Source organism: Natrix helvetica, assembly GCF_964273705.1.
Source record: "Natrix helvetica genome assembly, chromosome: 1".
NCBI lineage: Eukaryota > Metazoa > Chordata > Lepidosauria > Squamata > Natricidae > Natrix > Natrix helvetica.
In genome coordinates, this window is record NC_138548.1 from 24,373,431 (window position 1) to 24,396,029 (window position 22,599).

Genomic DNA, 22,599 nt, shown 5'->3' on the forward strand with positions numbered 1-22,599 from the left:
CATGAAGTGGTATATAAGTCTAAATGCTATTGCTATTGGTTGGATAAGTACTGTTTCGTTTGAGTAAAGATTCAGACCACCTAGGTCCCCAAAGGAAGGTACAGTTAATAAATATGTCATAAGAGACCAGAAACCAGTAAAATCCAGCTCCTTTCCTGAAAATTGATCAATGAGAAAGTGTGTTTTGTTTTATACAGGTAGTCCTTGACTTACAAAAGTTCATTTAGTGACCGTTCAAAGTTACAACGGCATTGAAAAAAGTGACTTGTGACCATTTCCCAGAGTTACGATCTTTGCAGCATCCTCATGGTCATGTGATCCACATTCAGATGCTTGGCCATTGACTCATATTTACGACCATTGCTGTGTCCCAAGGTCACGTGTTCACCTTTTGCAACCTCCTGACAAGCAAAGTCAATGGGGAAGCCAGATTCGCTTAACAAGCAGATTACTAATTTATCAACTGCAGTGATTTACTTAACCAATGTGGCAAGGAAGTTCGTAAAATGGAGCAGAATTCACTTAGCAAATGAACAGAACAACAGAAATTTTGGTCGTTGGCGTTTGTGGTCATAAGTTGAGGACTACCTGTAAAAGCTACTTATACTACTCCAGAGGATGACTTAAACCTCAACTGGCGGTCCATATTTACAAAGAGGGTAAATCAGTTTCCAGGTCAACAAGCACCTAATAATATTAATCATCTCCTCCTTTTAACAACCCCATAATCCCTTGTGAGGTGGAGACTGGGCAACTGAATGGAGCTAGGAGAGTTTTTTAATGACTGGATGCCTTTCCTGTCGCCAATGCGGAGTTTTGTTCCGCAGATATATTCTCGGTGTGCCCAGAGAGAGAAATATCTGCCTCTACCTAGGATTGAACTCACAGCCTCCTGATTGTGAGGCAAGAGCTCCCCCTTCTAGGGCACTGCACTACTTCCACCTAATAGTATTAAAAATACTTACTAATTATGAACTGTTATAATAAATGAAATCTTTTTAGGACGCTTGATCTATAGCGAAAAAGAATCAACTGGGAACAAATACTGGAGAAACATCCAAGGTGCTGGTGCTCATTGATACATCCCATCATGCCATAGGACTGGGTTACTTATGGGACCACCTCTCCTTGTTTCTACCTGTCCCCTTACACTGGGCAGAGGCATGTTGCCCGGCTTGTCAATTAAGAAATGTCACCTGGCAGGACCATGAAGAGAGACTTTTTGTCCTTGTGCCTATCCTGTAGAACATCTTCTCCCCAATGGCCCAATTCTTGTCGGACTTTCACAAGGACATGGCTATAGTTCAGGCATGTCAAACTCTATTTCATTGAGGGCCGCATCAGGGTTGTGTTTGACCTCGGAGGGGCGGTGTGTGTGTGTGGCCAGCATGACGTCACTTGTGTCAGGGGGCATCTGTGGTAGCCCGAGCGCTCTGCCAGCAAAAATAGGCCCCTCAGCTCCGTTTTTGGCTGTGACGGCCTCCTGCAACCCTCTGCCAACGAAAACAGAGCTTGGTGGGACGCGTGGGGTCCCCACGAGCTCCATTTTTGCTGGCAGAGGCACTGCGGGCCAGTCCTTCACTATTTCCAGGGGGCTTGGTGGGACGCGTGGGGTCCCCACGAGCTCCATTTTTGCTGGCAGAGGCACCGCGGGCCAGTCCTTCACTATTTCCAGGGGGCCTCCGCAGGCCACATCTAAGCACCCCGTGGGCCACATCCGGCTGCCGGGCCTTGCGTTCGATACTTCTGCTATAGTTGGATGTCAATCAGAGCCTGTGAGACGGCTATATTTGTTGTAGTTTTTTTTTTTTTTAATCTTGGCTGTCAGTTATGGATTTTTAAAAAACAAACAAACTATTGTTAGCTTCCCAGAGCTACCATGCTGAGTTGGGTGGGCATATTAATTGAATTAAACGAACAAATAAGCAAGGAAGCCCTGGATATTCATTCCTCAGCGGGAGTTTGACACGCTGTATGCAGAACTGATTGGCATCGAAACAAGAGAGGGGAAGGCAGATTTGAAAATAAGCAGTTTGCTGGATTACACACAAATACAGCTCGTGCAGCCTTTCATTCCCAGTGGCAGAGTAGACGCAGATGCGGAAACTTCTAGCAGGGCATCAAGTCTGGATGATAGGGTGTCTGCAGACTACACATCTCGAATGTCTTCATTTCCCGTCTCTCGTGTTGATCTCTTTGCCTAGGTAGCAATTGTGCAGATTGACCTTTATTTCCTTTGGCATAATCAGAAATATTTTTTTTTTTCATCCTCATCTTAACATTCCTGATGCCCTACTGGAAACTTCTGCGGTTTATACTGCTTGTCCCAAGGATCATTAGGAAAGCTGCTGTGTCACCTTTTGGGTATTACATGCCAATGATCTGCTTGCATTTCTGTTCCAAGTGTTTTTGCAGATCTTCCCTCAGAGTAGATTATGTTTGGCTATGAAGCTTTGCTGCCACCTGCTGCATTACCATCATATTCCATCTTTTCATCAGCAAGCCGGGCAAGGGGATTTTATTAATGTGAATTTCTTGGCCTCTATCTATCCTTGTGCTTAATGCGCCTCGCAATAGCACTTTAGGGTGGAGACGGAGAATAAGCATTCTATTCTGCTCGATAAATCATGATTCTTGAGCTACAATGGATGGGTTCACACAATTAATAATCTAGGTCATGATTTGAAGCAGAACCTATACAGATAGCTAAGCCCTCAAGCCCTATCCAACAAAATGAAATTTAATGTGGAGAAAAAACAAGGTTTCACACCTGGGCAGGAAAAAAAATATCAAATGTACAGTACAGATTAGGTGAAACCTGGCTCAAAAACAGAAACTATGAGAGGAACTTTGGAGTCTTAGTGGGCAATCACTTAATCGTGAACCAGGAGTGTGCGGCAGCAGCCAAAAAAGCTAATACAATCCTTTGTTGTATAAACAGAGTCATAGAATCAAAATCACGTGAAGTATTAGTATCGTTTTATAAAGCCTTAGTAAGACCACACCTGAAATACCCTGTTTCCCTGAAAATAAGACCACCCCGGATAATAAGCCCAATCGGGCTTTTGAGCGCATGCACTAAAATAAGCCCTCCCCCAAAATATTGCAACACAGCAGCAGCCATGAGGTGACCATGCTTGCCACTTCCTGCACCTCAAAAATAATAAGACCTCTCTAGAAATAAGGCCAAGTTCTTATTTCGGGGGTCAAAAGAAAATAAGACCCTGTCTTATTTTGGGGGAAACACAGCACTACATCCAGTTTGATCACATTACAAAAAAGATGTGCAAAAGTGCAAAGAAGAGCAACTAAGATGAGTAAAGGCCTGGAGGCTAAAACGCATGAAGAACAGTTGCAAGATTTGGGTTTGGGCAGTCTAGAGAAAAGAAGGACTAGGAAGGGGGGGACATGATAGCAGTATTCCAATATTTGAGAGACTGCCACAGAGGAGGGGCTCAATTTATTTTCCAAAGCATCAGAGGATAGAACAGGAAACAATGGATGGAATAATCCAGGAGAGAAGCAACCTGGAATTGAGGAGAAACTTTCTAGCAGTGAGGACAATTAAGCAGTGGAAAAAGCTTGCCTTCAGATGTTGTGGATGTTTCATCACTGGAAGGTTTTTAAGAAGAGACTGGATAGTGGTATAGGATCTCCTGCTTGAGCAAGGGGCTGGACTAGAAGACCTTCAAGTCCCTTCCAGCTCTATTCTGATTCACTCTGGAGGTTTGGGGAAAAATATTGGGGAGGTATATATTTACATGTTAATAGGGAATTTTAACTCTCCTCAAATAGACGTAGTTAAAAATGTTCCACTCATAGTGAAGTTAAATTTCTAGGTGAACCAACAGCCCAAATCTCAGAACACTTTACCATGAATTCCTTCATATAGGAAGTTAGCTTAGTTTAATATCTAAGTGGTGTATAGCATCCAGTCTGTGAAGCAACTCTTGAACCAATTAGAAACCAATTAGAAACTAATCACAATACATAAATGTATATACAGTATGAGTCTATATACGCATGCTGTATGTGGTTTTATACATACTTACATGGCAATTCATTAACAGTAACATTTCATAAACAGGAATAAAAAATAAACGGAGGAAAGTTTGAAATAAAGGGGGCCAAGTTAGTGCATTGCACAATACTTTATAATACAAATAAGACAGAAATTGAGCCAGAACATAAACTGCAAATGAGGAATGACATGATTAATAGGGCTTGCATCACTTTGGAAATAATTTAGAAAATATGCAGGGTGTGGTTTTCTTCTGCAGCTGCAGGATAATCTTGGGGAGAAAAATGCAACTGCTTTCAAGGGTTGCATAATAAACATAATTGGGATGGGGGGGGGGGGTGGAAAAGCACCAAGAAATGTTCTAACTGAAAAAGAGTTGGATCTTGGTTTCCCACATTTTCTCACGAGGTTTCAGCTAGAAAGTAAAGGGTTTCAAATAGACAATCTACATGCATCGCATGCCTTTCCATTATTTTTGACATCTGCACTGAAACAAATGTTTTTTTTAATTGTATGAAAAAAAAACCTAGAATAATCAACTATTTGAGAACTACAGAATTAGTAAAATATTCATATTATTCCTCAAGAGATGCTTCAAACCTTTTCACCGATAATTGTGTCAAAGGAAAACTTGGTACTTCATTCAACTATCCAACTGAGGATACCAAAAGTGACTTTAAAGAACAACTCAAGCTACAAATAAATAAAATTCCAGACATGGAGATAACTTTATTACTTGGAAATGTTTCCTTCAGGGGACAAAAAACACTTACCAATTATAATAAACACATCAGCTTAACAGCTGAATACTGAACATGCTTTTACGTCCTTGGAGAATTAAACTGGCTTATTCAAAGACTAAACAGGTTGAAGAATAATTCCTTCAGCACAGCATAGCCCTCAAGCGTGACCCCCGTCTCACCCTTTCTCTCCTGCGTATCTGAATTTGTTTTAAAGGTTATTTAACTGCCAGCCCACAAATGTTGAACAAGCTGTAAGAAAGGACTTTTTGACTTTAGATTGCTTGTGTATTGCCTGCTCTGTTAAAAAAAGGAAAACCTTTTTGCAAAAGGAGAGCACAACAAGGAACAGGTAAGCTTAGAACTTTATCCTCCCCATTGTGTGACAACCTATTCTGCCTGAAGGTTTCTTTCAGTGGAGATTGTGCTGACCAGAGAGAGATGGTTGCAGAGAAACTCAACAATAAAATCCAGATGTTTGCCTGCAGGGAGGAGAAGTATCTCCATTTCAAGAAAACCTAAACCAGCCCCAGATTCAAAGAAGCTCTTGGGGCAGATAGCAGCAGATGAGTTGCTTAGCAGAAAGCCCTGGAGGTTAGCAGCAATTTCCCATAGACTGGACTGCACGGAATGAACTTTCAAGGACACCTACTGATTTCTCCATACAGATAACGTTAAAGCAAATGTGCCTTCATTCCAAGGCTTCAGTATGGAAGTCCCGTTTGACAGCATGTGACCATTGTTGAAACAAGAACAGGTGCCTGAGAAGCTTGTTTCAATCAGTTAACACAGTCCTCGTTAAATATAAGACAAATCGACCAACAGACCGACTTCTTTGCATATCCTTTTCTCGTCACTGAATAGCAGTAGCAATAGCACTTAAGACTTATATACCGCTTCACAGTGCTTTTACAGCCTTCTCTAAGCGGTTTAGAGTCAGCCTATTGCCCCCAACAATCTGGGTCCTCATTTTACCCACCTCAGAAGGATGGAAGGCTGAGCCAACCTTGTGATGGTCAGGATCGAACTGCCTGCAGTCGGCAGAATCAGCCTGCAATACTGCATTGTAACCACTGCGCCACCATGGCTCTTCAATACAAACATTCTTAACCACATACTCATACCACACCTGGGGGTAGAGAAGAAGAAATATTACCCAAGTCAATTTTCTGTTGCAGAGGCAAACACACCTATAAAGAGCCAAAGAACCGGATTCCCAATGGCTGGAAGACCTTTTAAGGAAACAGGCAAACCACAAGCAAGCAGAGGAGGAGATGGCTGCTTACTGGGCCAGCATCTGACTTTTAATATCTTTGGAAGAAAACGTGTAATTTTTTTTTTTTTTTGCCCATGCAGAAAATGCTAATGGAAAAAAAAGCAATGCTATGAGTCTCCCCGTTACGTTCATCAAAACTTGGGCAGGGTTCAGAAAAGAATGGCAAGTAATTCCTAATTTTCATGAGAATATAAAGAAAGCTTTAAGAAGGGAAAAAAGAGATGCTTTATACAGAACTAAATTGCTCTAAGACTGCTTCATAAGCCAATTGAACTGTATTCTACTTATCAGCTAAGGCCATATACTACAGCCTTTGGAAGGAAATATCCTGTTTTTCTAAAGCTTTTCAAACTTAAATGTATTCTATTAAAGCTTTTCAAACTTATCAGATAACATGTAGTTTGTCAACATATTCGGTGGTTAAGACAGACTAACCAGCTATGTCAAGTGGCTATTGAGTCTTCCTCCTTGAGGACAAATTTTGATTAAGCAAAAATATTGGCAAAGTGACTTTTTGTGGTACAAAAAGAATGTAATGTCAGAAAACTTTCTGTGAGAATGTTGTGTCTTAGGAAACAGAACTAAAAGGAAAGGAAACAGATGAAAAACGATAGTGGGCAGGATTTCTTGGCTTTGTGATATGCTGATGGAAACTGCTGCAAGAATCCACATGCCTTGAAATATTGATAAAAATGAGATTTTATTAAAGATCTAAGCAAAAGTTCCTCTTAGGGAAAGAAACTGATAACTATGCTAACAATGGCATCCTCCACTTCAGGATTATCTAATAAACTTCTAAGTCTTGGTCTTTAAGCTTTTAAAGAATAAGATAACTAAACAAACTTTACATGATTACTTCGGTTTTTCCTGCCAAATAGTTGCCTATGAAGCTTGATGTACCCTAATCAAGCAACATTGGGGAACAGGGTGGAGTTCAGGCTAGGCAAAAGGGATACTTGGGCTCTTTCGCTTTTGAACAATAGCCTCTCATATAACCACCTCACATAACAAGCAATTTAAAACAGAAATTAAAAAAAAACCCCTCTTTGCTATGGGATCCAAATTTTTTGAGAGAATTAGCTGCTGTTCAAAAATCTGGGCTTCAACTCTTGCTGGGTATTCAAAATTAGCTAGAAGGGTTTTTTTATTATTATTATTAGTCTGAAAGAAAAAAGGCTTTTTGTAATTTTGCATTTGTGAAAAGCAAGCCAACTGTAGAAGTAACCTTTTGAGTTAGGATCCAAACAAGTAATAGAAGAAAGCATTTTTTTTCCTCCTGGGTTATTTCTAGATGGAGAGAAAGGCTTCATCAGAAGGGATCATCTGGTTTTGGGCCCAAAGTTTGTCCTGTCATTGCAAACTGGTAACTCATCCAAATTCTGGAATGCACTGTGCCATAGGCAAATTAACCCTTTGCACCTCCCGGACCTGTTCCAGGGAGGCAGGGAAAAAGCATTTCCATCGCCACGCTTTAAATTTGTCCCACTGAAAGATTCAGAAACAATTTTTCACCATCTCAAAATGATTCTGAGTCTTGGTTCTCTTGGGAGGTAGAAGAGGAGGACTTCCCCACCTCTCCTGCCCACCTGCATATTTGATCATTAGGCATTCATCCAGGATCTCCAGAAGATGAACCTGCTGGCAAGAGCTATGACTGGTCTGCTTCAGACGCTGGCTTTGCGACGCGTTGCCTCACTGGATTTGGTGGAGGAACAGGGTACCATGGATCTCCGCGGTCCATTCCATCATCAAGATTCACTCCGTCAAGTCCTTCACTTTTTTTTTTCGAATGCTGAGCAGATTCTAGTAGCTTTCCTAAAAAGAGAAGAAAATTCAGCATTGCCATTTATCTCCTTAGATGGTAAAGAAGCAGGGTAAACAATCTGCACACGTGGTATAAAAGTGACTACTACTATCCATTCTGTTCAAATAGCTTTAATAGTATCTCCTGAGTTCCCAGAAATCACGCTGCCCCCTTTTAACAAAAAGGTTGAATTGCAATTATCATTAAACTCAATTAGCAAATCTTATGTTAGGACTGTGAAAGGTAACAAACCAACTTAATCAGGAGCCAGGGTTTAGAAGCAATCATTTTAAAAACAAAATCTGTGTGGGATTTTAGCTTCATTAATGCAAATATTCTTACATTCTGCAGAAGTCATGCAGCAAAAAAAAAACTTGCAGAGTACCATAACTGTTTTTAAAGCAGCATAAACATTGATTTGGTTTTACATTCATATGCCAGTGGAAATCTGCTTGTAGGACATTTTCACTGATAAAAAAGGATTGAAGACAATTGATTTTCATTCATTTTTCTCTGCATAATTATAATTATAGTATAATTACTCTAGAACCGGAGAGTTGGATGACCCTTAGAATAGAGGTTCTGAAGTTATAAAGGAGAAAATAAAAATGGCTTCGTTTCCCCTCTGTAAATGAGAGGGAAAAATACATGTTCTTGGTTTTAGAGAGACAATTGCTATAATAGTCAAGTGGCTGGAGCATAATTAGGCTTCAAATCTATCCTGAACTATGGATTGGGTGACTTTGGGCCAATCTCTTTTGCACCACTGAATTCCTATAATTTGCTGCATACATAAAATTAAGATTCCCAAGTACTGAATTCATGGAGGAAAAGTAGGATATGAGTCTAAGAAATAAACAAGTTACTTCCCCCTCGGTTTTGTCTGTGAACAGAGCAGCAAGTCAGGATTCAAACTACTGCATGGGTAAGATTCTGACATGAATTTTACAAGGCTAGGTAATAAATGTAAATCCTACATAAAAGGGGCAGGAAAGAACTGGTTGCTAAAGCCCCCTCATGATATCCTGGAGGTGAAATTTACTATAAGACTGACACTTGCGAAAATGTTGCTCTCCAATTGGGTCCCACCCAAGGGAATTCCGTTACTTCTTCTGACTTTGTATTCTATTTTGTGAGGAATATGAGCTTTAGGCCTCAGAGAATCACTGTTTAAAATTGCATAACATTGCTAGAACCAGAAAATTAATAGTTAATTTTTATCAAACTCGGGTGAAACGGCTCATTCCTTATCCGCCGTTCATTAACACATCTTCAGACAAAAATCAGAAACCTTCTGCGGCTCTTGCTGAATCCTTACACTGCTATTTAAGATACCCAACTAGACATAATAGCACTTCTATCTCCTTTTAAGCGAACAAGAGAGCCTCCCGCCCTCTGCTCTTGCTCTGTTCTCCCTGATCTAGGATGGAGCAGAGAGGTACAATTGACCACTGAGAGCTATTGAAAGTGGGCAGGCCTAAGAGAAATATAGTTAAGTGCCATTATTTAATTAACAGGTAGTTTAATTAGTAAGATGTTTTATAATTTTGGAAAAGCTCTGGGTAACATAGTAAGGCAGGAAAATAAAACAAAAGATAAAACCACACAAAGGTGATAATTTCAAGACTGGCTCAATGCTTAAAACTCCCTTCTCTTGTCTCAGTTCGAGAAGAAATGCACTTGGCATGCAGCAATATACTTACTCTGATGAGGGTGCTGGTACGGCCTTTGCTTTTTAGAGGGACACACACAATCGGCCAGAAATACCATGACCTGAAAAGAAAACCAACATTCTTCAGCACTGCATTTAAGCTTTACCTTCTCCTTTTAATTCCGAGTGCAGAGACATGTTTACTTACAAGGCCTAGCAGCAACCCCGAAAACAAAGTTACAAATGCAAAAATTGCATAGGATCCCCAGTTTGGTATACCAAGGTTTTCTGTGAAATATGTGTGACATTGCTGAAAGGGAGAAAAAACACAAATTAGCTGGACAGCAACTCTGTAAGCTGCCTGGAATCACCATGAGTGAGTTGGGCAGCCATGTATATATATAAATATTATACAAACTTAATCTCCCTTCTGACTTAGAGGAATATGTGGCACGTACCCTAATCCACATGGAAAGCTGAAATAAGGCAGACATGCTGCTCATCCTGCAAAGAAACACAGAAGAAGAAGAAAAAATAAGGGATAATTCTACGGCCAGAGGCAAAAAATAAAATCTACAATTAAAGAGCTTTCAATGGATTTCAGTGATCTAAGCAGCCCATTTGAGATTTAGCATTCAACTTCTATTAAGGCTGCTCATGCAATTTTCATCTGACTGCAATGGAATCAATTCCCATGTTCAACTATAAATGAAACCCAATTACACATGATTCCTATTAGAAGAAAAAGTGGGAGACATCTAAAGAAGTCAATGTAGAAGCAATCAGTTTTCATGGGATGCTCAAAAGAAAAAAGAGCCTGCATAGGAGAAGTATGAAGAAGCCCATCATCAAAGGGGAAAATATGGTAATCACATGATGAACTTGAAACTTACACAAGTTTCCCAAAATAACAACATTAAGGGGGCTAGGGGTATGTTAGAAGAAATAGATTCTAACTCTGTTGTGAAGAGAAACGGATGAATTAGGCAACAGGTAGACTATCTTAATTAAGATTTTAGTTTTTCCCCCAGAGGGAAACAAAGTCCTTGCTGGCCATGATCGTGCTACTAGTGCAATGAAGGAGAAGCAACTCAGATATACAAGGAGAAACATTTAAATGAACTCAAAATCTCCAAGGCCAGAGAAATTATGTTTTTGGCATTCAAAGTACGACAAATATATTTACAGAGTTCCTGGAAAAAATTGTGAGGTCCCCATCCCAAGAGACTGCAGGAGAGAAAACGGCCCTATCTTCAAACAAGGAGAGGAAGACAAACTGAGGAAATTAAAGATGTGTCAGTTTGATGTTTTACTGGATTGGATTCTCCAACTATTAAACAGCATATTTGTGAGCTGTGGATAGATATGTAATAACTAATAAGAGAAAGTATGGCTTGGATACAAACCAAGTTAAATTCATGGCTTTTATTGACAATTACTTACTTAACGCACTGGGGATATGGCTTGGACATAGCGAACTCTAACCTTAGCAAAGCATTCAAATGTTCTTTTCTTTTCAAACCTAAACACACCCAAACTCCTCTTCAAAGGATTTCTAGTCCCCCTGATCGTATTCATTGACTTTCTTTCTCTGAACCTATTCTATTTTTTAAACTGAGGTGCTCACAACTGGGCTCAGTACATGAGGTGGTAGTGGACCAGTGCAGAATAAAATGGAACAACTATCTATGATCTATTTTGTTACCCTAAGCTTTTTATAGGAAAATAATGAAAATATGAAATAACTATACTCAATTGAGATGGTTAACTGTTTTCAGAAATCATTAGTTTAGGTTATAACTTGATCTCGGCTTCATAAATGATTAAACTTGATAGGATAAACAGACAAAAGAGAGATAAATAGAGACAGACAGACAGGATTAAAACTTCCCAGGCAACTTGCCTAAATCAGTGCTGATGATTACAGTATTTATTTATTTATTTTATTATTCGTATTTATAGACCGCCCCCTCTCCCGAAAGTGATGATCTGTAAATTAACTGGATTCATCTAAAGTCAGAATTCAAGTTTTGGCACTTATTTCCCAAGCCTGTTAGGGAGCAGAAACATTTCTGCTGATACTTACAAAACTGAAGATGGTCCAAGCCATGAAGAAATAGGCTCAATAGACTTCCATTCTTGCTCACTGATAAAATTGATGAAGTCACTTTTAGTTCGGGGACCTTGGTACCGTCTAAATTCTCCATCTTTACAACTGTTCAAAATAAGAGCCATGTCAAGCACTTACAATTCTCATAATGTCTCACTTAGCAACACTGTAGACAAGGCCACCTGATGAATTTATTTTATTTATTTATTGACTATCCTGCCTTTATTACTTTTATAAACAACTTAAAAGTGACAAGCATCTAATATTCCTTCCTCCTCCTATTTTCTATAAAACAACAACCCTGTGAGGTGGGTTGGACTGAGGGAACAATTGGTCCAAAGTCACCCAGCTGACTTCCTTGGCTAAGATGGGACTACAAATCCTGGTCTCAGAGTTTCTAGCTTGGTGTCTGAATTATTGGCTCAATTACCATGTTTGGTCCAATGCACTTGTGTTGAATGCAGTCTGCTTACTAGATAGACTTTCATTTCACATTACCTCAAGTGAAATTTGTTTGGTCATATTATTCTAGCATCTCAAACCACTGAGATAGGCAAGTTTTTTTTTTTAAGGGCATAACCATTTTATGAAGACAGAAATCCTTGGCTTTTAGCATCTTTCAGAAGCCTCCAATTAAAGAGGAATCTTCTCCGAAAGCTGGAAGTGGTAATGGTAATAATTTATTAAATGTGTATGCTGCCTAATTCTTAACAGCTCTGAGCAGTTCACAACAATTGAAGACATTACAATAAAGCATAAAAGTAAAAGGAATTTTTGCTTCAAAAATTTGCTATTCGTTATTTCAGTAAAATAAAAGTAAAAGTAAAAACATTTAGACAGACACTACGCTGTGCTTTTAGTTTACTTTTTTGCCAGGTTTAACTCTGCTTCTGTGTTCTATTAAAGCCTTATTGCCCACTTTTCCTATTTTGTTTGAAAATTAAGATTAATGTCAGTTCTGAATTATACGTTAGGTTGTATATAGGAAGATATATTTTCCCCATATTTTTTTCAGATCTGTCATAATTTTTTTAAGCATCTCCAGCCTCACTTTTTTTAAATAAGCACACAAAATTTATCTCATCTTAGATTGGCCTATTTCACAGGGGTAAACCTCTATAAGACTGGGAAATGGAATTATAAAAATTCTTCTCCCCCACCCATTTTTCTTTTTGACATTTTTAAGTGCCAAGAATGGCATCACAGTTTATGAGGGTATGTGGGAGGGTGCTAGGTGAATGTCTAGAAAATAGACAACAACACTGGGCTCTACCAAGTTATCACCCCAAAGCAGCAGACAGGAAACAATTGTTGAGACCCAGATAGTTTATGAGAAGGGAGGTTTGAGCCTTCAGATGTCCTCTTCATGCATAGCAAGAAGTTAATTAATTTACCTTAGTAGATCAGCTGATGTGATACTTGGGAGCTTTCTTCTCTAGCCTAACTCTTTCTAGATGTCTATAACTTATACCAGTGATGGCGAACCTTTTAGAGACCGAGTGCCCAAACTGCAACCCCAAACCCATTTTTTTATTGCAAAGTGCCAACACGGCAATTTAACACGAATACTAAAGTTTTACTACCTAAAATAATGATAAAGAAGGCAGAATTCAGCTAATTGTTCTATGAAAAATGTGAAAAATGCACTTTTATGTCTCTTCGTTTTTTTCTGCTTTTGAAATATTACATTTAGCAACAATGAAAAAGACAATTTTTTCTAAAATCATTTCTCTTTCCCTCCGTTTCTCTCCTTTCCCTCCCTCCCCCTCCTGATTTATTTCTCTTCCCCCCCTCCCCAGTATCTCTTTCCCTCCCTCTGTCTCTTTCCCCTCTTTCTCTTTCCCTCCTTCCTTTTCCCTTCTGATCTCTTTCTCTCACTTTCCCTCCCTCTTTTTTCTCTTTCCTTCTCTCTCTGCCACTCCTTCCCTCTTTTCCTCCCTCTTTCCCCTCTCTCTCTTTCCCTCCCCCTCTCTTCCCTTCCCTCTCTCTTTCTCTCCTACCTCTCTTTTCCCTTCCCTCTCTCTCCCCCCTGGGTGGGAGAAAAAGAACCCCTGAACTGGTGCCGGGTGGTGGGAATCTGACATCCGGAGGCCAAAGAGCCCAGGAGCAGCGCGCCGAAGACCAGCTGGCCAGCGGGGCATCATAACATCAGCAGCTCTGCAGGAAAAGCAACTGAGAGGCAAGCGAGTCGACGCAGAGTCGCATTGCCGGTCTGCGCTGTAATGGGCTCCAGGAGGAGGGGACCCCATCTCTCCGTTGTGAATCATGCTAAATTTCAATTCCAACTTCACGAGATCTTTTTTTTCCGTGAGAAGTTGGAAGTGATTGAACTTTTTTTCTGTCCCACAAACTTTTGTTTCCCTGCAAGTGACGGCGAGAAACGCAACAGAGAAACACAATAAAGCTGGACTGGGGTGATGGCTCGTATGCCCACACAGAGGGCTCTAAGTGCCACCTCTGGCACATGTGCCCTAGGTTCGCCACCACAGACTTATACTATTCATCTTCAGTCAGTCAGATGGCACCGGGATGAAGAAGACAGTATTTTGTTTGGTTTTGATTTCATTCTTGAGTTACTGTTTGTTTTAAGCATGTCCCAAAAGTGTTCCTTTAATTGTTGGTTTCCTCATTTTATTTTGCCTTGTTCAAAGAAACTGAGGAAGAACGAGACCGCTTCCTTCATTTCCATCTGGTCTGTCATTCTTGCCATCTTTGACCTTCCTTTTAATTGGTTTTATTGTAATGTCGTTGTTTTGATTGTTATAAGTTGCATGACATGCTAGTATTTCCATCAACAACTCTGGTCCTTTTAAGGAGGAAACTGTATTAAAACAAGCTAACTAACTAATTCCAAATGTTTAAATGAGATATTGTGATTTAACTTTAGCTAAGGGACTAAGGGACAAAAAACATAGGTAAAATTATAAATCTATTCTCACTTCTGCAAAAGGCCTTAATAAAGTAAGATAAACCACAATTCTTTCCTTCTCTCTCTCTCTGTCTCTGTCTCTCTCTCATACTTCTTAACCACACATCTCCCTCCTTATCTCCTTCCTTTACTGCCAACAGGAAAAGCTGATTATGTAATAATTTATTTCTAGATTATTAATGGCAAAATGGAACTAGTATTACTTTGTTTCATTCCCTTAATTGATTTTAAATTCTAGGTCTTTTATCACCCCCCAAACAGCTACTTTCACTAAAGTTTAAAACTACTACAATAGAAAAAACATGAGATGCTGAAGTATTTTCCTATTTTGCTTTTGAGGCAAAAACCACAGGAGTTATAGCAACTGAATCGGTTTTGAAATACTTACTGGTAAATGGTGGGAAGTGCTGTTATGACAAACCTTCCACTTAGTCCTATATAAAGATCCAGAAAGAAAATGAGGGTCAAGTGTTCATTATAGTAGATGTATTTCAAGGTAATCAGTCACAAATACATTAACTTTGCTCAAATTAAATTTCCTCATTTTAATTCTGCGTACAATTGCAGGTGACTTTTAAAAAAGAGACAGAGGTTATCAGTAACGTGACTGAAGACCGCACTACCTCATCCCATCCTACAAACAATATATTACCAACAGCCACACCCAGAACTCGATCAGTAAAAACTATCAGTTTCTTATATATTATTATTAGTTATATTATTTTTATGAAAAATTCAACAGGCAGATAAAAATGGAATTGGTCAGAACTTTCCATTAATGTTTTACTTTTCAAACACATTATCAGCCGTTACCCCATTCAGCTTCTAACAAGCTACTGAAGTGCTATATTCTGTTACCAAGCTATTACATTATTCAATTTTCCCAGCTCAAACATATCTTTCAAAGTTGTAACAATAGGGGCACGCATAGTGTTTCAGCAAACCAAAAGTTGTTATTATTTCTTTATCACAACTAAAATTGGGAGTGCCTAGTTCCATGTAATTTGCTCCAGGCTATTTAATTCATGACAGAGGAATAATTTTGAATACAAAACTTTCCACCTATAGCCCTTGCTACTAAATTATGTATCTCATTAAATGACTTGTTCCAAAAATCTTTACTCATCAGTTTGTCAACTAAGCAGAGGGCTCAGAGGGATAAAGTGGAGAGTGTATAGTCCAATTTTATCTACCTTCAAGTGTAGGCATGCTAGCAGTCCAATCTGACTCCTGAAAGAGTTTCCAACATTAATTTACTTCTCACTAAGAAATTCCCAAAAAGTTTCTGAAGAATTATCAGGATCCTCAGAACACAACTTGAAGCTATCTGATGGGAAAAGCCTGAGGCTACAAACACATTGTATCATGAGTACATTGAATGAAAGTTGCCTACGGTTGGCATCAGGAAAAATGGGCAGCATATAAAGCTAAAGCTTTTTCCTATCCAGTGGAGTCCAACTGTAGGGGTATGTGTGCTTTATCTCTGTTTCTTAGCCAAGGAAGACAGTGTTGTCTAGACTTCCGGTTCCGGCGGCTGACGGCGACGGGCAGAGACTGCTCGCCCCGCGCATCCCCGGTGGGCTCCCCACCCCTTGGGGGGCACAGGACGCCCCGGAGAGGCGTTCTGCCGGAGGAGCGGCACGGCGGGAGGACCCCTGCATCGGCGGCGGCCGTCGGGGGACTCCCGCTTCGCTCCAGGCACCGAGGAGCACGAAGGGGAGGCGCGCTGAAGCGTCTTCGCTGTGAGGCTGTCCGGAAGAAAAAAAGCTACTTGAAGGATGCAGCGGCGGTGCGGTGAGGCGTAGACTCCCTTCATACCTATTACCAATTCTAAAACTTGTCAGTGGTGTTAATTGGAACTTTTGTTTAACTTGGAGAAGTGCGGCTGGAGGGGAGGGGGATTTCCCCCCCCCTTGGACAAGCGGCTAGAAACAAAAGTGCTCGTAGCCCCAGGGAAGGAGGAGGGGGAGAGCCAAACCAATGAGGTCACACTCCAACTAAATGGATCCTTAGACTTAACCCTTTCAAGCAAATGTGATCTTTGGGAACTTTGAATCCTGAAAACTTTATTTGTTGCCTCAGTTCTCGAAGTTGGCAGGGCAAGATGGCACACTTCCGTTGTCTTCATGAAAGCTGAACTTGACTCCACCTTTTAACTTCAGGCTTCCGGTCTTTGTCTCCGTGTTATTTGGATACTTCTCTTGTGGATTGTTTGCTTTTGAACTTTCTGGAGTGAAAAACATCTGTTCCCTGCCAGGGTGATAGAGAGTTCCCTTTTGCCTGGTCTCTCTACCACCCCGAACTCCCTTGGCTGCTCTACCACTCTGACTGATTCTTCTCTATACTGACTGGACTCTTTATTACTAACAATGACATCTAAAAGACCACCTCCTGGAAAGTCCGGCTTTGCTGCCTCTGCCCCGACATCTGCAACCTCAAGTCCGAGCACGCAATCAACATTGACAGCTTTTAAACAAGTTAAAACTACGGACTTGGAGTTTCACCAAATGTTTCAACAAATTCTACAGGGACAAGAGGAAATTAAGAAACAGCTGAAGGAGATGAAAGAAGAAATTAGAGGAAACCAGGAAAAAATTGATAAGAACTCACAGAGATTGGATCACTTGGAGCAGGGGGCGGCTGAGATGAGGGGGGGGGGGTGGAGGGCGTGCAAAGGGGAAACAAAGAGCTTGACACCCAGCAAATGAAAATAGAGTTTGAGAGAATGTCCTTTTATCTTAGATTTCAGAATGTGATGGAGACAGATGATGAAAACATTAGGGACATCATGACAACCATCTTGGCTGAGTATACCCAGAAAGAAAAACAACAGATGGGGTGGGAAATAGACCTGGTCTATAGAGTGAACTCCACATATGCTAGAACACACAATGTCCCCAGGGAGGTGCACATTAAATTTCTTAGGAAAAGCACAAGAGATGAAATTCTGAATACACAAAGGGGACAAGCCCTGATATATAAAGATAAGGAGATAACCATACTGAAACAGATCCCCAAGAAAGTGAGGGAGAAAAGAAAATATTATTCGCAATTGGCGAATAAATTATACCAGAAGGGGGTGTGGTTTCGTTGGTTGTTGCCTGAAGGTATGTTAATATTCTGGGAGGAGACAAGGGTTAGAATTAATACACCCATAGAGGCGCAGGCCTTTATGGAAAAAAATAAATTACTCCTAGAAAAACCAGAAGACATCCCAGTAGATACACAAGACACGGGAGGGGCCAGAGCACTGCCAACGGGGGGAGATGGGGCGACATCAAGAAAGCTCAGATCACACAAATAAGTAAGAAAATCCACAGGATACAAATTGATTGAAATTATTTTTGAATTTACCACACTGACTATATGTTATATTATGTAATATTTGAATGCTATGCAAATGTACACCATGAGTCTGGAGGGGGCGTATACCTACCGCAGTTTGCGGCTGCCACAATTTGTAACCTTCCCCATACCTTTTCCTTTTGCAAAACACCCCAAAACCAATAAAACTTTGTTTAAAAAAAAAAAAAAGACAGTGTTGTCTAAAGATGCTTCCATAGTTATGCCAAGGGACATGGAATTACCTTCCCATTAAAGTGAGACTTATTTATTTACTTGCATTTACATGCTTTGAACTGTTAGGTTGGCCGGAGCTGGGGCAAGTAATGGGAGCTCACCACATACGCTCAAACCTAGGTAAGCATCTTGAACCAGTGAGTCATTGTGCCCCTATGGGTGGGATATAGGTTGAATAAATCAATCAATAATAAATAAAAGTACTGAAGGCAAATTTCAGTTTGGAGAAAAACCTTGCAACTATTATTATTAGCATATGGCATTGTTACATTAACTAGGAGACTACAATGCTAATAAGAGTAGTAGTTTGCCTATTTACCAGATCTACAGGTACATGCTTGCACACTACCCATGGTGCGCCACAGGAGGACGGGCTGGCTTCGCACCAGAAAGATAAGCATCTCTTCCTGCAGCAGCATCCGATTCCCCCTCCCTTCTCTGGAGTTGCTTCACAAAGGGGCATTGCAACAGGGAAGGCTCAGGGCCAGTAGAAATCTGCCTGCCTGCATTGCCTGCCTCAACTCATCTCCTATTTATCTACTTGCATAGAACATCCTTTTTAAACTGTAAGGTAGGCAGAAGCTAACTGATGGGAGTTTATCCTGCTGTACAGTGCTAGGGCTTGAACCAATGGAGCAGAGACATCTCTAACATGATCAAGCCACTGAGCCACCACACCCCAACTTTGCAATTGTGTGTAACTTACTCTAAAGCAAAGAAACATATTTTATGTTATTCAATTCACATCGGAAGAACAACTTACCTGGCTGCTCTGTTACATCCACTTTGGCAATGTTCACTTCAAGATCCTCGCTCCATTCGGCAAAGCTTTCCCATTCTGACTGTAAATTCTGACAGGCAGGACACCAAGGAGCATAGCTGAAAAATAAATGCTATATAACCAATTGTTACACAGAAAAAAACATTTTCTGAGAATAAAAGCTGCAGGTGTCTTGGAGTACATACCTGCTATATATTAATATGATTTATGAAAACTGTAGTTTTCATAAACTACAGAAAACTGCAGCCAAACATTTATGATAGTAGAGAAAAACTGGTTACAATATAAAAAATATTCAAGATTAAAAGGGGCAAATTTTTAAAGGAAGAATCTATGCCCTGCACACAAAATCTTCTTAGGTTGTTCCTTGGTATATCTAATTCAATGGATATAAAATTGTGATGGCTAAAAGAGCCTCTTTGCTTAAGAATGTCAACAACTATCTTCAACTAGAGGTAATATTCTGGAGTAAACAAACCACTGAGGTTCTAACTCAGTAATGTAAAGCAGTTTACAGTCATAAAATCTTGATCAATCAACTTCACTGGATTCTATGACACACAGAACTTGTTTTATTATGTTAACTTACTTCATATGACAATTAACCTTAATAATTACAATAATTCAATGCCCTTGAATTCTCATGGAGTATCTCAGCAACCAAGCGCTAGAGAGGTATAAAGCATTCCATTCATTAACTGTTTCAAGCACAAAGCAGCTAGCTTTAGGTGATTTGTGTCAAACTCATATCCATGTTTTGCTGTGGTCAGATGTCATTGGGAGTCAGGAGGGAAAGCACATACGATGGTGCTGATGGAGGTTGGGACTCCTCTTAATTGCCTAGCCTAAATGCACATGTCAGTACATTGCCAGTGGCTGAATTGAGGGAGAAAAATATGATATACTACATTGAAAACATGGACGATGGACTAATGCAGTGCTTCTTAATTACTTTCTGTCATGCCCCCCCTAGGAAGAAGAAAACATTTCGCGCCCCCCCGCCTTAGAGGGACTACTCCCCGTAATCAGACTCACATAAGTTCTTATCCGTAAAATGCAAGCTAGCCAACAACGCATCCCCCTTCCCTTCTAGTCAGCTTCTCCCAGCCGGCGCTCGGGGACTCGGCTCTGGATCCCACCCCTGCCTCCGTACCGTTCAGCCGGAGCTCCCTGAACCTAGAAGCGGAACCTCTTCCGCAGATGAGCTGTAAAAAGCAGATTACGAGGATTCAATCCTGCCTGATGGGGGCGGGAAAAGACAAAAGGCACGTCAAGTGCCACTGTGATCGTCCTCGCCACCCCCGTCGGGAATTGACTGCAGACTCAGACTTCCTACCCAGTCCACATGCTGGCTTCGCGGCACTTCCAAAGGCGCCACCGCGCCGCGTGCCTCACAAGCAGGACAGGGTATCCATCGACCTTTCAGAGGCTGTGCAAGGACCCGGTGATCGATCCGGAGCCAGCGGCCTGTCCCTTCCCCTTTCTTTTCTTCCCAGCTGCGCTGCGGCAGTCGCTGGACAGTGGTGGTGGAAGCCCTCCCAGCCAGCTGCTGCACGCCCCCCTTTACGGAGCCTCGCGCCCCCCCTGGGGGGCATGCCCCACTATTTGAGAAGCACTGGACTAATGGGATATACTAAACAAAGCATGGGGAAAATAGGGCATTTAAGGTTTAACACACTGAGAGACTGTGACTTGCACACCAGTTTTGGCCTACTCATTTTTTGTTTCAGTCAAAAATTGGAACTAGGTGCTTCTGCTTTCAGTTTTGTAAAAATGGCTGGAATGAAACAGCACAGTTCCTCCCATTCAGACATACCAGTCTGTACTGGGTAGAAACTTCCCTCCCCCAAAGAATTACATCAAGGAGCTGAAGAAGCGTCTGGGATTAGAGGCTAAAGGTCTTCAAACAAAAACCAAACTGGGAAGTCTAGTTACCACTGGAAAAATACACTTTAGGGATTACCAAATCAAGAGTGCAAAATTCCGCATGGCCCATGTCTATTTATTATTTTTATTTATTTATTTCGTCAAGCAGGAATTAGATAACAGATATAAGTATAAACATGATTATGAATACATGAAATGAATACGAATGCAAGGGAATATTAAGACAGGGAGGTGCGCTTATGCATGTCCGTCAACTATGGTTACCTTTAAGATGCATGGACTCTATTCCCAGAATTCTCCAAGCAACATGCCGGGAATTCTGAGAGAAGGGTCAATATATCCCAAAATAACCAATTTTGACAAACACTTAACGCTCTCAATCATTAAACAGCCAGCCCCTAAGGAAGAGAGAGGAGGGTCAGGGCATCCACTGTTCTCCCGACTGACGAGTGAAATGGGGCGAAGGCGAACAAGCGAAAGTGGGGAGCGGAGTTAGCCCTGAGCAGTTAGCCCTCCTTTTCTAGAGGGCTGGACTAGATGATCTTTGCGGTCACCCCCCCCCCCGCCCCCCAATCCTACGATTGCTCCGGCACTTCTGGGGGAAAAGAGCCGCTTTTCTCCACCCGCCACGACTCACAATTCCACCATCCACTCGCCCTGCAGCAGTTCTTGCCACGCTCCGTCAGTCAGTACTTTGACTCGATTCCTGGCGGCTAACGCGGGTCCCGGCACGATAAGCAGCAGCAGCAGCAGCATCGTGGCGAACGCTCTCCAGGCAGACCTCGCTGAGGAGCCACGGAGGGGAATAACGGCCGCCATCACCCCGGACGACTTCCGCCTTGGCAGGGCGCCAGGAAGCCAAATCAGAAAGGATGCCGGGAAAAGCGGCGACTCATCCCGAAAAAGAAAGAAAGAGACCAGGCGCGCGGGAGGGCGGACGTTTCGTTGCTTCCGCTGCCCGTGGTTACCGGGGTGTGTGTGTGTCCTTTCCTCCCCGCCCTTGATTGATTTGGAGAACAGCGAACCAATCAACGGCTCGCCTGGATCCTTTCGCCCCGCCCTCCGCCTCTCTCTCTCTCTCTCCTGCTTCCCCAGCTTTGGAGGTACTTTAATGACAGACTCGGTGTCGCTCATTCGCCGACTTTTCAAGGCGACGGAACTACGGCACCAGGCGGATAAAATGAGTCAAGAAGTGCTAGGACGATTTGTTTATTTTTTTTCTTTCCAAAGGAATAATAAAAACATGACATGTTTTAAAAATAATACTTCCCGTGTTGTTTTTTGTTTATTTAAATGCGTTAGGCATGACATTTCTTCCTCAATGAATAGGGCACTTGCTTGGTTATGGCTTGTAAATAATAATAATTTTTTATTGTCAGTGCACAACATATGTACAATGAAATTGGTTGAGTTTCCTCAGTGCACTCCCCAACACAATACAACTCACAATGAAGACAAAAAGGGGAAAAAAACACCTAACCCAATAAATCATATTAACAAACACCCAGTCCCATTACACCAGTATGAACAAGTTATACGTTGCGCAGGCCCTGCAAGTCCACCCTACTACTTAGTTATGAATGATGTTATTTCACATTCAGGAGTCTGACAGCTCAGGGATAAAAACTGTTCTTCAGCTTGTTTGTGCGCCTGACTATGCTTCTATATCTCCTTCCAGATGGTAGTAAAAATGGAGTGATTCCAGAACCCTCCCAAATTCCTTTTCCAAATTCCAAATTCCTTCTCCGAAGTGTAAGTGGGACCTTAACTTAATTGAAGGATCCTAATGTGCCACAGAACAATGTTTTAAAAAACCCCTCT

General features: G+C 41.3%; 1 protein-coding gene across 1 annotated transcript; it reads right to left on the reverse strand.

Annotated features, from left to right (window-relative positions):
- Window positions 1-4,725: 4,725 nt before the first annotated feature.
- On the reverse strand, window positions 4,726-21,655 carry TMX1 (thioredoxin related transmembrane protein 1). The gene is made up of 8 exons (XM_081950899.1): window positions 21,416-21,655; window positions 18,874-18,989; window positions 14,920-14,965; window positions 11,579-11,707; window positions 9,951-9,996; window positions 9,701-9,802; window positions 9,545-9,614; window positions 4,726-7,852 (listed from the first exon to the last, which is right to left on the reverse strand). The coding sequence occupies exons 1-8, from the start codon at window positions 21,595-21,597 to the stop codon at window positions 7,686-7,688; spliced, it is 858 nt and encodes a 285-aa protein (XP_081807025.1). The 5' UTR covers window positions 21,598-21,655; the 3' UTR covers window positions 4,726-7,685.
- Between the last annotated feature and the right edge of the window lie 944 nt (window positions 21,656-22,599).